Source organism: Salmo trutta, chromosome 35, assembly GCF_901001165.1.
Source record: "Salmo trutta chromosome 35, fSalTru1.1, whole genome shotgun sequence".
NCBI classification, from domain to species: Eukaryota; Metazoa; Chordata; class Actinopteri; order Salmoniformes; family Salmonidae; genus Salmo; species Salmo trutta.
Window position 1 is genome coordinate 11,528,305 of NC_042991.1, and position 17,774 is coordinate 11,546,078.

The 17,774-nt window shown below is 44.8% G+C and overlaps 2 protein-coding genes across 3 annotated transcripts in view; one reads left to right on the top strand and one right to left on the bottom strand.

Annotated features, from left to right (window-relative positions):
* Positions 1-5,536, bottom strand: part of LOC115174617 (thyrotropin receptor) — a 34,673-nt gene extending 29,137 nt beyond the window's left edge. The window contains exon 1 of the mRNA XM_029733318.1: positions 5,070-5,536. Coding sequence (XP_029589178.1) covers positions 5,070-5,263 — 194 coding nt within the window. The 5' untranslated portion in view covers positions 5,264-5,536. The remainder of the gene's footprint in view (positions 1-5,069) is intronic.
* A 799-nt stretch (positions 5,537-6,335) lies between these two features.
* cep128 (centrosomal protein 128) overlaps positions 6,336-17,774 on the top strand; it is a 40,814-nt gene continuing 29,375 nt past the window's right edge. The window contains exons 1-11 of one of the 2 annotated variants that reach the window (XM_029733324.1): positions 6,336-6,467; positions 6,863-7,040; positions 7,192-7,278; positions 7,573-7,699; positions 7,939-8,072; positions 8,324-8,415; positions 8,485-8,557; positions 8,810-8,929; positions 9,807-9,893; positions 10,600-10,674; positions 10,789-10,918. In XM_029733324.1, the coding sequence (XP_029589184.1) occupies positions 6,882-7,040; positions 7,192-7,278; positions 7,573-7,699; positions 7,939-8,072; positions 8,324-8,415; positions 8,485-8,557; positions 8,810-8,929; positions 9,807-9,893; positions 10,600-10,674; positions 10,789-10,918 (1,084 nt within the window). In that variant the 5' untranslated portion in view covers positions 6,336-6,467; positions 6,863-6,881. The remainder of the gene's footprint in view (positions 6,468-6,862; positions 7,041-7,191; positions 7,279-7,572; positions 7,700-7,938; positions 8,073-8,323; positions 8,416-8,484; positions 8,558-8,809; positions 8,930-9,806; positions 9,894-10,599; positions 10,675-10,788; positions 10,919-17,774) is intronic. The other variant, XM_029733325.1, reaches the window with a different exon arrangement.

A 17,774-nucleotide genomic window follows, 5' to 3' on the forward strand; every position in this document is an offset into this window, starting at 1 on the left:
CGAAACAGGGATAAACATACAGTACCTGAATTTGTCCCGTACAAACTCGTTTGCAACTGTGTGACTAATGATTACATCCTAGATCAGGTAGATGCAGGCAAGAGTGTACAAGGCGGTATTGAATGTGTCACTGTCTGTCACCTCAAATGTTTCTCTCGACCTGTGTGCACCTACATTGTAAACCTTCATTCATAGGCTAGGTTGTAGCAACCTCATGGTGGGTGTAGGGAAAATTTCAGTATCATATAGTAGCCTAAACCTATCGATGTTACATTGAACTTGATGAATGGAATATGAATGACAGTCATCCAATATGCTATAAGTGTCACGACTTCCGCTGAAGTCAGCCCCTCTCCTTGTTCGAGCGGTGTTCGGCGGTCGACGTCACCGACCTTCTAGTCATCACGGATCCATTTTTCATTTTCCATTGGTTTTGTCTTGTCTTCCTTCACACCTGGTTCCAATCCCATCAATTATATGTTGTGTATTTAACCCTCCGTTTCCCGTCATGTCCTTGTCGGAGATTGTTTAATTGTATGTTTGTGCTAGTATGTGTTGTTGCGCGACGGGTTTTGTACACATTTGATTATTATTGTATTTTTTTGGTTTTGGAGTTGTTATGAGTTCTTATTAAACGACTCTGTTTGCACCAAGTTCCTTCTCCTGCACCTGACTTCTCTGCCACCAACACGCACCCATTACAATAAGATAAATAAATCCATGCTCATGAGAAGGAAAAAATAAATTGCCCTCCCTCATCTTAAAACGGCACTGACCGCCATTGGTGTAGGCCTAGGCTAAACCTTCAATCTGTACTCTACCACTATCACTGTCTTCAAGTGTTCTATCAAGTGTTAGGTTATGCAGTGCCTGGGCTCAGTGTTTTTCCTCTTCTGTTCGTTGTTCTGTAACTGCATTTTGAGCAGAAAGTAATGAAAAAAACTATGAATATTGCTTTTCTGACTGTTTGTTTTCTTAAACCTTAATTAACAGATTATCAAATTAAAATAGTTCAGTTTGAAGTCATTAATTCATTCTAACAGTTCAGTGTTTAGAATTGTTAGTCATGGTAATTTCCTATAATTAATCACACTTCTATACTTCAATTTTTTCCCCCAACCCTTTAGACCCACAGTGACTACTTTAAAAATCATTTGGGAATCGATTCTTAAGAGCTAAATTAGTCAATCTCACCCCTAATTACAATCGATGTGGGATTTATAGAAAACGGATACCTGGATCTAAATAAAATTGTCATTCTAGAATGAATCCAAGAATTCCAGTGTTAGGAGACTGAAGAGAGTTATTGTGGGTTTTTCCCCTCTCTTGAAAAAAATGTGTTCTCCCTAATTATTCTCAAATGGCACTCTCTCTCTCTGGGTGTTTGAGAAATGTGCTGTGAAAAGTAAATATTGTATTTGAGTGCATCGAGCAGGCCCAGCGTCTGGTGTGGGAGAGCTAGCAGTCACGCTACAGAGACTGTTAAAGAGTGTCTCTGCTTTCCTTTCCACCGTACCTCTACCTCTTATCTAACTCTTCAACGCATGGACAAGACCTGCAAAAATACCCCCCCCCCCCCCACACACACACACACACAGAGTGTACTCCGTCTTACCCCTGTGGCACACACACGTGCACTCACAAAGATACGGTACACACTTTTTATTAGCGTGCACTACAAGAAACAATTAGCAATGTGCTGATAAGTCAACCTCTCGTCAGTAACCAGCAGTACTACAGAGAGACTTCTGTACTTTAACTATTTACTCAGTTACAACACTGTATATAGACATAACATGACCTTTGAAATGGCTCTATTCTTTTGGAATGTTTTGTTTACTGTTCATTACCTAGTTCACTTGCTTTGGCAATGTAAATATGTTTCCCATGTCAACAAAGCCGCTTAAATTGAAATTGAGAGAGAGAGACACACCTAGCCACGGTGTTAACACAAGAGACAGGGGCCTAGTCCCAGCGGCACTAACACAATGGGTTCAGCTCCAACAATGTGCCCCTGTCAGTGTACAGTACAACATCTTCATGCCTAAACTATCAGAACATCCCTGTCTTACACGCAGGTTGCCAGATGGCTATTTTGGGCTGGGCTTTTATGGACTATTTTGGGAGATATTTTTTTGGTCTTTTGTTTCCTGGAGGGCATTGGGCAAACTATGCGAGGGTGAAGAATGCAGTGGCGTCGCGGGGGTGTCTGGGCGGCTGAATTGGGGCACTGATTAGAGCATAATTTCATGTGATGGGTGTCCTTGGTAGACCATGAGATGGCGGCTGGGTGAGGAGGGGGACGGTTGAAGAATGGGTAACAGAGGAATGTTTTCTGAGCATACCGGTAAAACAAACTGGAGCAGAATGTAGATGATCACACGTATTGTTTAACCTAAACCCGCACAGCCAGAGGAGGGCTGTAGACCCACCATGCCCCACAAACCCTTGCCCTGCCTTCCCTGATGCCTCCCTATGCCTGGGGGGCTGACACACCAGATGCCCCAGTCACCAGAAGGATAAGAAAGAGTAAGGAGTTAAATGGTCGCTTTTGCACAAAAGCCCACCAAAGATCTCTCCCTCCGCTTTGTGACATCTGATACTCATGAGTGCGTCTCCAGACAACGGTGCTTTACAAATAAAGTTATCATGGCGATCATTATCCTGTGAAGTGGACATGGCCTTTTTGTCTGCCCTGCTGTTCTCACTCAAGACAGGACCAGAGCTGCGTCCGAAATGTCACCCTTTTCCCTATATAGTGCACTACTGTTGGCCAGAGCCCTATGGTCAAAAGTAGTGTACTTTAGGGAATAGGGTCCCATTTAAGCTGCAGGCCAAAGCCAGAGATCACCAAATCCTGACTCTTTACCCAGAGTCCCTACAGAGCCTGGATAGTCTTTCAGTGTCACAGCGTTTAGGAGATGTTTGCTCTGACATGTGCAGATAAAGGAATAATATGTTAAGGATTCAGGGGCAGAATAGGCCTAGACTTTAATAGAGATATTAATATCAAAGCCAATATCTTCTCTTCTCTCTGCAGCCAATACACAATGACAAACCCGAGCACTAAAAAGTTATTGAAATGTTTAGGAAAAACTGATATCTTTTTATAACGCTGATTCAGAGAAACTGATTTGTTCACTTGTTTAATCAATTATGATTTTGTCCTTGCACATGTTGAATTGTGTTTGAATATTTAGTTATACCAATAACAAAAAAAACTGCATAATGTCTTTCAATACATGTCTTTGTTTCAATAACATTTTTTACTGGTCATTTCTTTACCTTTCCTGTTCTCATAAGCACATATGTAGGCATATTTCCCTTTACTGCACGTGAGGACAGACACTTTGCAGACATGACCCAAACACCCTCAAAGCTCCATGGACAGGCTGTCTGATAAACTGGTTCTCTGTTCTCTCAGACAAGATTCGTTATGGTATGAACTCATTAAAGAGAAATGTTTGCCTTGCATCGCTGAGTGTGCCAAGGATTCTGTTTTATAAAACTGTAAAATGTTTACTGACTAAAATCAATCTCTTGAAAATAATAGCCAATTAAGTAATTTAGACGATCTAGTGTTTGATCATCTCTGTGCCAATATACACTACATGTACAAAAGTATGTGAACACCTGCTCATCGAACATCTTATTCCAAAATCATGGGCATTAATATGGAGTTGGTCCCCCTTTGCTGCTATAACAGCCTCCACTCTTCTGGGAAGGCTTTCCACTAGATGTTGGAACATTGCTGTGGGGACTTGCTTCCATTCAGCCACAAGAGCATTAGTGAGGTCGGGCAGTCGGCGTCGGCGTTCCAATTCATCCCAAAGGTGTTCGATGAGGTTGAGGTCAGGGCTCTGTGCAGGCCAGTCAAGTTCTTCCACACCAATCTCGATTAACCATTTCTGTACGGAACTCGCTTTGTGCACGGTGGCATTGTGCAGGTAGCCTAGTGTTAGAGCATTGGGCCAGTAACTGAAAGGTTGCTAGATCGAATCCCCGAGCTGACAAGGTAAAAATCTGTCGTTCTGCCCCTGAACAAGGCAGTTAACCCACTGTTCCTAGGCCGTCATTATAAATAAGAATTTGTTTTTAACTGACTTGCCTAGTTAAATAGAAAAAGGTTAAATACATTTTTTTTTATTGTCATGCTAAAACAGGAAATGGCCTTCCCCAAACTGTTGCCACAAAGTTGGAAGCACAGAATTGTCTAAAATTACATTGTATGCTGTAGCATTAAGATTTCCCTTCACTGGAACTAAGGGGCCAAGCTCGAACCATGAAAAACAGCCCCAGACCATTGTTCCTCCTCCACCAAACTTTACAGTTGGCACTATAATAGTGTTCTCCTTGCATCCGCCAAACTCAGATTCGTCCATTGTACTGCCAGATGGTGAAGCTCCAGAGTCCAATGGCTTTACACCACTCCAGCCAACGCTTGGCATTGCATATGGTGATGTTAGGCTGCTCGGCCATGGAGCTACCAAAGATACCGACAAACAGTTATTGTGCTGACGTTGCTTCCAGATGCAGTTTGGAACTCGGTAGTGATTGTTGCGACCGAGGACAGACGATTTGTACACACTCGGCGGTTCCGTTCTGTGAGCTTGTGTGGCCTACCACTCCACGCTTCAGAGCCGTTGTTGCTCCTAGAAGTTTCCATTTCACAATAACAGCACTTACAGTTGACCAGGGCAGCTCTAGCAGGACAAACATTTGACGAACTGACTTGTTGGCATCCTATGACAGTGCCACATTGAAAGTCACGGAGCTCTTCAGTAAGACCATTTTACTGCCAATGTATGTCTATGGAGATTGCATGTCTGTGTGCGCAATTGTATACACCTGTCAGCAACGGGTGTGGCTAAAATAGCCAAATCCACTAATTCGAAAGGGTGTCCACATACTTTTGGCCATATTGGGTATTTTTTTCTGAAGTTTAATTTCTGAATACATCTCAAAATCATAGTTTTATCTTCAATCCTGTATATTTTAACTTTTTCACACACACAGCTCAATATCACTGAGACATCAATCCTAATAAGCCTATACAAACAGATACTTACATTGTCTCTGTGCTTGTAGGAAATGTGGGAATGACATCAATGTCAAAGCAAGAGATAGTGTAAGTCTTCCACTCTGAGCATTCGCAAACAGTGGGGCAGGAGTCGGTGTCCCCCAAGGTGTTGATAGGTAACGTGACGAGGGTAAACAGCGCACATGTTATCACCTGCAAGCGGTGTCGGTCGTTTTCAGTCATCTCTTTAAAAAAATATATCAAAAGTCATTTGAAGGCACTGACGAAGACCTCCTCACCTGAAGCCCACGGCAAACTGAAGTTGAAGCACGTTACTTTGTTTGTCATAAATTTCAACACATGAACTCGACTCGTCCCAGTTCAATTATACTGACAGTTTTCTTATTGGCCACTGACTCTCGGTGTCATGTGAGAGAGCGGTGAGAGGAGACGCTTGGGGATACTCTCTCTGAGGTGTGGATTTAGTCTTGCTTCTTATGGACTGGGTCTACAGAAGACTTCTGAGACACTCTTGTGTTAAGTAGGGGAATTTAATATATTGGATTTTCTTTACCTCATGGTCCGTTGGCTATTTTATAAAGTATTTAGGCTATCCTTCCTAGAAATGCAATTTCATATCATAAAGCTCAAGCATCTAAATAACCTAAAAACCCTACATTAAACATTTAATGTTCAGTATATTATTAGCCTACTCATTAATTGAGCTACTAACCTATTATAATTATTAATGGTCAATAAGTTATAATCATTATAATTTTAAAATCAAATCAAATGGTATTTGTCACAAGCGCCGAATACAACAGGTGTAGGTAGACCTTACAGTGAAATGCTTACTTACAAGCCCTAACCAACAACGCAGTTAAAAATTAAAAAAAATATATAGCTACAAAAAATAAGAATGAGAAATAAAAGTAACAAATAATTTAAGAGCCGCAGTAAAATTACAATAGCGGGGCAATATGCAGGGTGTACCGGTTCAGAGTCAATGTGCGGGGGCACGAATTAGTCGAGGCTATAGATAACAGGCTATATAGATAACAGGCATAGGCTAGCCTGCATAAAATAAACAAACAAAGTCTTATCTTCTTATCTTTCTTATCTTCTTACTTATATCAGTAGCATCCTACTGACTAGACGGGTTGCGCTGTAATCTGAAAGGCGGTCGCAGTGGCGCAATATGCATCTCCCCAGAACAAGTTTCGGACAATGTAGTTCTCAAGAATGTGATTCACACATAATTCCGTCACCGAGGTAACTTTTAAAACTACAACTCCCGACGTAATTTGAAACTGTTCTACTCTTGTTGTCTTCCTGTTCTTGGCGGCCAGTTCAAGTTGCCATAGCAGAGAGAAACTGGCTTGTCCCTCTTCAGTTGTCACTTGCTAAAGTGACTTGTTAACGGTTTCTATGTTGCTAATTCATGCTGGTAAGTGTGGCTAATATGTTGAGAGTGTGTTTAGTTGAGTTAGCTAGCTACCGATGGTTCCAGATAAAACCTGTTTTAAAAAATTGGCTTAGCTAGTCTGGTTTAGCTAGCTAAACTAGCCATAGTTAGCCCAGTTATATTAACGTTAGCTAGTCAGTTTTCTATCTGATTTACTAACAGTCATCAGGTTAGCTAGCTAGCTTCCAAACTCATAGCTAGTTATACAAAAATGTACAGCTAACTGAGTTTGAATAGAAAACAAGAGCTGTCATAAAGAAGAGATGCAACTAGCTAACGTTATATTTTCCAGTTTGCTAGCTAGCTAATCTGATTAGTTAAATTGCTAATCAGCGATTAGTAATATCAGCAGTAAAGTTTTTAAAAACATTTTAAAGGCTACCCCTGACCAAAACAATGGAATCCTCCAGCGAGTCAGACACCTTCGACCGGACGAGGGGGCTGAGGTCACGGCGGCGGAATGCCAGCTCTAGACCGCGACGGGACAGTCACAGAACAGGTCCTGATGCTCCAGCCATTTCAGAAAAAATTAACACCTTGGCGAGTACTTTACAGGTAGGCTAGTCTCCTTTCTCTTCCCTGCTAATGACAGTCAAGAACTGTGCATGCAGGTTGAAACCAATCAAAACCTTTCCAATATTTAGCATAGGAATTGTCACTCCGAAAACCATTACAGCCAGCACTAATGGCTATTTTCTCATTCCAGGACACTAATAGGAATTTGAACAAAGTGGACCGGATGCTGGGGCAATACAGAGAGCACACAGATGACCAGGCGGAAGCCATGGCAACAGTAAGTAAAACATCAGCAAAAATGTACTGTCTGCAACTGTTTAGTTTAAATTGCCCACGTCTCATTTTATGCATGAAGGTTGTGTGCTGTAAAACTCAGTCAACGCATTGTCAGAAGTTCTCTAGTACATCTGTCTCTCCATCTCCCCCTTCTTTTCCTGTGCTTCTACACCTGCATTGTTTGCTGTTTGGGGTTTTAGGCCGGGTTTCTGTACAGCACTTTGAGATATCAGCTGATGTAAGAAGGGCTATATAAATACATTTGATTTGATTTGATTTTCCTCCCCCTCTCTAGTTGAGGGATAATCTGGAGGAGTCTATCGCTCAGCTGCAGAACCAGAGGCTGCATAGTTCCTCAGGGGTCCGGAGTGCCTCAGCCTCCACCCTGCACACCAGCGACCTGGAAGCTGGCTATGGCTCAGGTGATATATGCTATGTATGATGTCTACATGTGAGACCTATGCTGCTGTGTCTCAATTGGCCAACACTAAGTAAAACAATAACTGACAGACAGATAGTCAAGGTCAAAACACCAGGGGGCAGGTGGAATTAATTTAGAAACTTTACTTATTATAACTGTTTTATTTTGAAAAATAATTATGTGCAGTTATACAGTTATAAAATAGTTATATAGCTCACAGTTTATTGTGTACGTTTGTAGAGGGCCAGCGCTTCTACCCCACGTCTCCCTTGAAGGACTATGGGAGATCTGAGTCGGCCGGAGAAGGAGGAGCGAGAAGGAGGTCTAGATCAGCTACAGTCCGCTTCAGAGACTCCAGCCTGCCAGACGGGGATGTAAGTCCTGAGACCACCTTATCTGTCAAAGCTCTGCATCTTCAGTATCGCCACTTCAACGCTCACTGTTGTAATGCAGTTAGAGACCAGAACCAGCAGAGGGTGCATTGTATTGTTTTTGTGCCCTAAAGGTTTCTCAGTAACAGTTGAATCTGTTAGTATCAGCCTATGACAGTGCTATAACAGTATTATGCAGCCCTTGTGGACGTTTTAAGTAGTGCAAGTGTTCTCTTTTTCCTCTTCCTGCTCAGGTCCACGTCCTGCACCAGTCATTCAGAGACCTGCGCAGTGACCAGCTGAGACTGGGGGACGACATGGACAGAGAAATCCTCAGGAGGAACAGGTAGAGGCCCTGTATTGTCCAAAATGTACCATTCATTAATTCATTAATTCCTGTTTCCCTGTTTCTAAGGTCTGACATTGACACCAGACGAGCCTTGGAGAATCTGTCCGAGCACCTGACGACTTCACAGAGACAGGACTCGGTCAGTTAGGGACATAACAGTAACATAACAGTATGAAAAAGCATGAAAATGTAGGCACTCACTACTGTAAGTCGCTCTGGATAAGAGCATCTGCTACATGACTAAAATATGCATGTAATAGCATCACTGTAAATACATGAATTCACATTAAATACATAACTGTAAAAACGTTTACTCCAACGTTAGCTGCTCCACTCTAGAGGTGATCGTAGAACGCTTAGTGCTGTAACCTACAGTGACTTTCTCCCCCAGGTGTCGTCTCGTGTGGAGAAGCGTCTGCAGGAGATTGAGAGGGAGATGCGTTCGGAGCGACAGAGCGTGTCAGACAGACGACCAGAACAGCGGGTTATCATGTCTGATGAACTGCAGGAGGTGGAACACCTTGACTTCTACCCTTCCCTAATATAACCCACATTCATCTCGCACCATCCACCCCTCTCATCCAAACCATTCTAGCTGTCCTTCCATCCCTGCAATTAGCCTTTTCCATGTCAGTGGTGTTGTTGTTTTCAAATGAAGACCAGTTCTGAAAGTTACAGCTGGGGGGCAGTGTTTAGCTATCTATCAGCTCTAATCCTCCCCTCTTCCCCTTAGAGAAGCAGTGATAAGAGAGGTGGCTAAGTCATTTGCATCTCTTTCCACTGCAGAGAGCTTCTTCTTCTAATGAGAAGCCGGCTGCCCCAGGCTAGGGGAAAATAATGTATTTGTTCCCAAGTTAAGGGTAAATAAACAAGAGGAGAGGAAATGAAGAGGAAAATCATCTCTTTTGCTAAAGACAGACTGGGCAAGGGAGAGGTCTGCCTGGGTAGTTGTATTATAAGGCTACACTCCAGTGGGCCTACTCTACTCTACTGCCATGTTGTGAATGAATGGATAGGATGAGTCAATTGGTGGATGGTGCCTTAAGGGGCTGTAATACATCACTAAGCCTTTACAAAACACCACAGAAACAGGAGTGTGTGGGATGGGATGCTAAGCTCTATTAGAAACCCAACACATTGTCTCTTTGAGAGGAGATGGAAGCTAGCTAGCCATCGACTGTAACACCATTACTCGTGTTTCTCCTCCTGACTGTTCGGTTATCAACTAGCCTAAAGGCTATTCTTTGCCTTTTTCGATTCCCTACTTGCCTAAAGGCTAAAAGCCACGTTAGCTAATTTAGTTTGAATGTGATACTACACACTAAATGCATAGTGCTGGGGTGTGTACATGTAGGTATCATTCATTACTCTATGGTTTCCTTCTCAAGGCTCTGAGGCTGCGAGAGGCTCGGGACCTGGAAACTGAGGAGGCCGTCAAGAACAAACTACTGAGATCAGAGAGCGAGAAGACCAAGGTGTGTGCGTGTGCGTGTGTTGGAGGTGCTGATTTTGGAAGTGGGTTGCTCATTTGATTGTTACATGGAGCAGGCCTTTTCTGACAAGCTCCTTAAATACCAGCCCCTCGTATCACGCTTGGACAGCCTGGGATAGCAATGCAAGTTGGTGGCATTGATATTTGGCAGTCTGGACCACGTACATAGGCTTACAGTACGTGGCCTTCAGATTGCAGGCCTGCCTAAGAGTAGAACAAAACAACCGACTAGGTACTGCTCTGTTTCAGCCGTTAAACTACTGTTCCTAGGCCGTCATTGTAAATAAGAATTTGTTCTTAACTGACTTGCCTAGTTAAATAAAGGTAAAAAAAAAAGTTATGAGCAGCCTAGCTGTGTGGAGAAGGTGCCTTTTGTTTCCTTAATTGTCCTTGCATCAATGAGCTTAGACATGTTTGAAGCCTTCATGATGTAATGTGATTTGTGGATTCAAATAAAGTATTTAAAATGTGCGTGTGTGCAAATAATATTTTAGCCATGTATTCTGTTACCCTTGTCGAAGAATGCAGATGATATTCTATATGAGCTGAAGTACTTCCTGGTTGTATAATGGAAGGGATCTCATGAATGTACCTGTCCAGGTCATGTGTAGGACCAGGATTTTTTTTTCCTGACCGTGTGACCTGACCAGCTAAAACTCTTGGCACTAATTATGTGATCTGTCCTCCAGATGGAGGCGGAACTGGAGAGGGCCAGGAGACAGCTGGACCAATCAGAAGGAGGCAGGGGCGCTCTTCAACAACAGGTACTCGAGTAGCTCTTCTTAAAGGTGTGTGTGTGTGTGTAGGGGTGGGTGCTACGGTGTTAATCAAATTCATATTCTCTGTGTGGGAAAACTCCTCCATGTGTGTGTTCCCAGGTAGAGGAGATGCGTGTGCAGCTGCTGAGGACAGAGAAGGAACGTATAGATCTGCAGAGGGAGATCTCCCAGCTCACTACCCAACCCAGAGCCACTCGCATGGACAGGGAGGAGAGAGGAGCAGGACTAGGTACTGACTGCTGGAGAAGAGGCTGGAGCTCTTATGAGTTAAGGGTTTTTCACTGGAGGTTGTTGGCTGATGGAGGAGAGTGAATGCCTGGGCTTAGGTACTGACTGAAGGTTACGTACGTAACCACGGTTGTGTGAGCTATATGGATCACCAATATATTGGTATCACTCTGCGGTGGAGGAATACATCCGAGGTGAGGATTTACAGATTTACTCCCGTGTACACCTGTGTCACGGCTGGGGTCCGCCCTTATTTATAGACCCCATGGTCACGACACACGTTCTCTAAATCATTTTTGAGGCGCCTCTATCGCCGTAGAGGATTGGTGTGATCTATATAGCTCACATAACCGTGGTTACACATGTAACCTTCGTTATGTTTCACTATATTGGATCTTTCCAATATATTGGTATACCCGCACCAGATTTAGTCGGTGCTAGAGGGACCTGGCCAGCCAGCGGCGAAGTCCCAGCGCGGGACCGAGACACGGGCCGTCAATGTGGAAGGGGGGGTCCCGGCACAGTCCCCGGAAGGAGGCGACGCCGAGGACCGCTGAACCAACCGCAGAGGAAGGTACCACGTTTACCCGATAGTACCTAGCAAAGTTGCAAGAGGAAGCCCAGCTGGCCGCAGCACAGATATCAGCAAGGACACAGCCACACCTCGTGTTGAATGTGTCACCACAGATCCCAGCACTGGCCTGCCAGCCAGATGGTATGCTGTCCTAATCTTGTCCACCATCCAATGAGAGAGCCTCTGCTTTGATAACCCAGCCCCCAGGACTCTCTCACCACAGCAGACAAAGAGCTGGTCTGTTGTTCTCTCTGACCGTGTCCGCTCCACATAGGCAGCCAGTGCCCGCACAGGGCACAGTATGCCGGAGGGAGGCCCAGACTCCCCCGCCACTGCCGGGGGGGTCATAAGCAGACAGGATATACTCCTCCCACCAGGGTCCAGCCGGTAGCACTCAGAACTTACTGAAAGAGCATGGAGCTCACCCACCCTCTTCGTGGATGTAATCACTACTAGAGGTCGACCGATTATGATTTTTCAACGTCGAAACCAATTATTGGAGGACCAGAAAAAGCCGATACCAATTAATCAGCCGATTTTTTTTTTCTTTTTATATATATATATATATATATAATTACAAATAATATATATATATATATTATTTGTAATTATTTATATATATTATTTGTAATAATGATAATTGATAATTACAACAATACTGAATGAACAATGAACACTTATTTTAACTTAATTTAATACATCAATAAAATCAATTTAGTCTCAAATAAATAATGAAACTGTAACGTTCGTCGCCTGGTAACGAGGAAGCGGACCAAAACGCAGCTGGGAGCGAACACATGTTTATTCAACACACTGGAAATAAACATGTACACAAAACTCAAGAAAAATGACGATACGTTACGTGCTCAAAACAAAGAGACAACAACCCACAAACATCGTGGGGGGAAAAGGAACTTAAATATGATTCCCCAATCAGAGGCAACTAGCGACAGCTGTCTCTGATTGGGAATCGACAGAACCCAACATAGAAATACGCTCCAAAGCAAGGCTATACCAAAACATAGAAAATAAACTATAGAAATGCCACACCCTGACCAAAATAGAAGAGTTCACCTGGTCAGGGCGTGACAGAAACATGTTCAATTTGGTTTAAATAATGCAAAAACAAAGTGTTGGAGAAGAAAGTAAAAGTGCAATATATGCCATGTAAGAAAGCTAACATTTAAGTTCCTTGCTCAGAACATGAGAACATATGAAAGCTGGTGGTTCCTTTTAACATGAGTCTTCAATATTCCCAAGTTTTAGGTTGTAGTTATTATAGGACTATTTCTCTCTATACCATTTCTATTTCATATACCTTTGACTATTGGATGTTCTAATAGGAACTTTAGTATTGCCAGCCTAATCTCGGGAGTTGATAGGCTTGAAGTCATAAACAGCATGAGCTGCTGGCCATCGCAGTAAAGTGCTGTTTGAATGAATGCTTACGAGCCTGCTGCTGCTTACCACCGCTCAGTCAGACTGCTCTATCAAATCATAGACTTAATTATAATATAATAACAAACAGAAATACGAGCCTTAGGTCATTAATATGGTCAAATTTGGAAACTATCATTTAGAAAACAAAACGTTTATTCTTTCAGTGAAATACGGAACCGTTCCATGTTTTATCTAACGGGTGGCATCCATAAGTCTAAATATTGCTGTTACATTGCACAACCTTCAATGTTATGTCATAATTATGTACAATTCTGGTAATTAGTTCGCAACGAGCCAGGCGGCCCAAACTGTTGCATATACCCTGACTCTGAGTGCAATGAACGCAAGAGCAGTGACACAATTTCCCTAGTTTAATATTGCCTGCTAACATGAATTTCTTTTAAATAAATATGCAGGTTTAAAAAAATATACTTATGTGTATTGATTTTAAGAAAGGCATTGATGTTTATGGTTAGCTACATTCGTTCAACAATTGTGCTTTTTTCGCAAATGTGCTTTTGTTAAATCATCCCCCGTTTGGCGAAGTTGGCTGTCTTTGTTAGGGAGAAATAGTCTTCACACAGTTCGCAACGAGCCAGGCGGCACAAACTGCTGCATATACCCTGACTCTGTTGCACAGAATGCAAGAGATGTTAGCAGGCAATATTAACTAAATATGCAGGTTTAAAAATATATACTTGTGTATTGATTTTAAGGAAGGCGTTGACGTTTATGGTTAGGTACACATTGGTGCAACGACAGTGCTTTTTTCCGAATGTGCTTGTTAAATCACCCGTTTGGCGAAGTAGGCTGTGATTCAATGATAAATTAACAGGCACCGCATCGATTATATGCAACGCAGGACAAGCTAGATAAACTAGTAATATCATCAACCGTGTGTAGTTAACTAGTGATTATGTTAAGATTGATTGTTTTTTATAAGATACGTTTAATGCTAGCTAGCACCTTACCTTGGCTCCTTGCTGCATGTCTCTGTCGTGGCACAAATCAGCCAATCGTCCAGGTAATTGAGGATCAACAATCCTTGGGACGTGAGAGGTGCCAGGACAGCGTCCATGCACTTTGTGAAAGTGCGGGGTGCCAAGAAGGAGGGACCGAAGGGATGAACCATGAATTCGTAAGCCATCCCTTCGGAAGCGAATCAGAGGTACTGTCAATGAGCTGGGTGAACAGGAACATGGAAGTACGCATCCCTCAGGTCCAGTGTCACAAACCACTGGTCCCTGGACACGGCCTGCAACACGCGGGCTGGGGACAGCATGTGGAACCTCAGTACCTTCAAGTACCCATTGAGGTTGTGGAGGTCCAGAATCGGTCGAAACCCTCAGTCTCTTATTGGGACCACAAAATAAGTGGAGTAGAACCCACTTAGTCATTCTGATGTCTCGATCCTGAGGATAGCACCCTTGTTCAGGAGTGAAGAGATCTCCAGCCGCAGGGTTTTCTTCAGGGGGTCGGCCACTGTGGTGACATGAAGGCCCCTGAAGGACGGGGGCCGGCACCAGAATTGGAGTCGGTACCCCTGGTGCATTGTCGACAACACCCAGGGGGATTCCACACCCTCCTCCCACTTTTCCATTTGAGACCGGGAGAAGTGGCCAGGGAAGGGTGTATGAGGGGTCCCCCAGGCACGTCCCTATGGTGGGGACGGTTGACAGGTTGTTGCTCCACCGGACGCTGTTCCCCTCCACGCTGTCGTCCCTCAGCACAGGGTGATGGGGCAGGAGAGGGACCCCACCGTCGTTCAGGTGCAGGTGGGTGGTGGCGGCCCATTCGCCTTGGACCCGGGGCCTGAGGAGGTGGCATGAACCGTCTCAGGGTCTCCCAGTCCCTACGAACCTTATCGGTCTGCTCCAGAATGTCATCAACCCCTGGGCCAAACATCAGCCCTGGGGTGATGGGGAGAGTGGCAAATGTGCTCTGGAAAGCAGACGGGATTGGGCCAGCCAGAGATGGCGCCGGGAGGTAACCACCTGCGCCATGGCCCGTCCGTTGGCGTGGGCCACATCCCCCTGGAGCAGGAAAGCAGACAAGACACCTCCATCACTTCCCAGAGGGGCTCCTCTGTGCCCTCCTGCAGCCGGGGCAACAGAGTCTGCAGGTAGGTCTGCTGCAGCATGGTCGCGTTAGTAAGGCGGCCAAGAGAGCAGAGGGACCCATGTGTGGCTTTCAGATCTGCATCAAAGACTCCGGGGGGTCCCGGCTTCAGTCACGGGTTCCGCCCTATAATCTCCCGGTCCGGGAGGACTATGGCAGCTATCATGGTGTCCATGGTCGGGTACTCCCGGAGGCCGAGTGACTCTGCGCCCGCAGCATAACTCCATGGTCCAGTCTCTGCTGTGAGTCAGAAGCGCCCCCCCTGGCAGAGGCCCAGCTCTCCTGCAAGGCCTCGTGGAACTCAGCAGAGATGGGGACAGATGGAGAGTCATCACTGTCCACCAGTTTGATGTCCAGTGCATTGGCTACCTGAGTGAGTAGGCCCCTCATAGCCTCTCGAGCCGCTGGGGGTGATAAAGCCCCGCTGGTGGCTTCTGATGGCCTGTCAGCCTGGTAGCCCCGCTCACGGTGGTGAACAGTGCCAGTATTGTCCCCCAGGAATAGCCTATCACTAGCCAACAGGGATCAGCTGTCATCGCCATCGAAGCTATTAACCTCCTGACACAGGGCATGCACCCTATGTTCAAGGTGGTCCCAGCGGTCTGACTCCTGCTCCTGTCCAGGACTGGCAAGCAGATGGGCTCTGCCTTCGGTGGCTCTGGCCATGCTTCCTGGGAGGGGTACTGGGCCCAGTGGAGGGACTAACAGCTCGCTGGTGCACTACTCCTGAGGGAGGGAGCTCGTTCTCATCCTGAGCCCGAGCCTGGCTGACCTACTCGCGCATGGCCTCCAATCGCACCAGGCGCAGGCGTTCTGAGAACACCACACAAATCAGGCATCGAGTAGAGCACTCCACCACCTTCTCCGTGTGGCACAACCCCAGGCAGTGCATACACGAGGTATGCGGATCCCCAGGGGGGATGCCATCATCACACCTGTCACAAATGGAAGCCTTAAGCTCAGCCAAGCCGACAAGGCCACGGAGCAAGGGTCTGACGCCCTGGGAGAGTCATGACCCGCCTGGAGGAATAGGAACCTGGTGAGGAATACATTACCCACTACCTCTGCAAAAAAATGGGGAAGACCCGGGTTGGAAAAACAGGCAGACAAAAAAACAGCAACCAGGTAATGGATTTGATTTATTTGTTTTTTGGTTTTAGGCCAACTGCAATATTACCTAGCAGTAAAAACAGCACCATATGATGGAGTAACTCTGTTAAGGAACTCTGAAGTTAATGTCTCAAAGTAGTGGAAAGCCCACCACGATACTCTTACACTCTGCAGGGGAAAGAACAAGAAAAAAAACCCTGCAGGGTAATTAGCAGAGAACCCTTCGGTGCAGGGAGCAGCATGTTAAAACAATTCACAACACACACATAGAACAAGCCAGTCGGCAAGTTGTGTAATGTAAATTACAGTTTGAGGCAGTAAGAGCCACTATACTAATGGATGCACACAAAGTCCTGGTGTAACGCTAACGAACACAAGTACGACAAACCACAGGCGGAAGATACAGCTCAACCACACACAGCAAGTGGAGCACTCAAGGTGGAGGGGCTGGCCATGTGGTCAGCTGCTCCAGGCTGCAAACAGCCAGTGAGTATACCTCCACGCAAGATATTACACTTACCAGTGACTTACCAAGCGAACTTCAGAAAGTTTGTACCTGAAACCATACGACGTCCGCCGAGAAAATGAAAGAACGTGTGTCGCGACCATGGGGTCTATATATAGGAGCGTACGTACCCCAGCCGTGACACAGGTGTACACGGGAGTGAATCTGTAAATCCTCACCTCGGATGTATCCCTCTGCCAAGGAGTGATACCAATATATTGGAGTGATCCAATATAGTGAAACATAACTACTGCTGGCCCACAGGAATAAGTGTTTTTTTTTCAGAAATTGTGGAGGCTGCATCCTGTCTGAAACTAAATGAAGGCTGTTTGGATATGGTGTGTGTGTTATCTAATGTGTAGAGCATGGTACACTACCGTTCAAAAGTTTTAGAACACCTTCTCATTCAAGGGTTTTTCTTTATCTTTACTATTTTCTACATTGTAGAATAATAGTGAAGACATCAAAACTATGAAATAACACATATGGAATCATGTAGTAACCAAAAAAGTTTTAAACAAATCAAAATATATTTTATATTTGAGATTCTTCAAACAGCCACTTTTGCCTTGATGAAAGCTTTGCACACTCTTGGCATTCTCTCAACCAGCTTCACCTGGAATGCTTTTCCAACAGTCTTGAAGGAGTTCCCACATATGCTGAGCATTTTTTGCCTGCTTTTCCCTCACTCTGCAGTCCAAATCATCTCAGTTGGGTTGAGGTTGGAGAATTGTGGTGGCCAGGTCATCTGATGCAGCACTCCATCAATCTCTTTCTTAGTAAAATAGCCGTTACACAGGCTGGATGTGTGTTGGGTCATTGTCCTGTTGAGAAACAAATGATAGTCCCACTAAGCCCAAACCAAATGGGATGGCATATCACTGCACAATGCTGTGGTAGTCATGCTGGTTAAGTGTGCCTTGAATTCTAAATAAATCACTGACAGTGTCACCAGCAAAGCACCCCCACACCATAACACCTCCTCCTCCATGCTTTACAGTGGGAAATACACATGCGGAGATCATCCGTTCACTCACACCGTGTCTCACAAAGACAGGGCGGTTGGAACCAAAAATCTCAAATTTGGACTCCAGACCAAAGGACAAATTT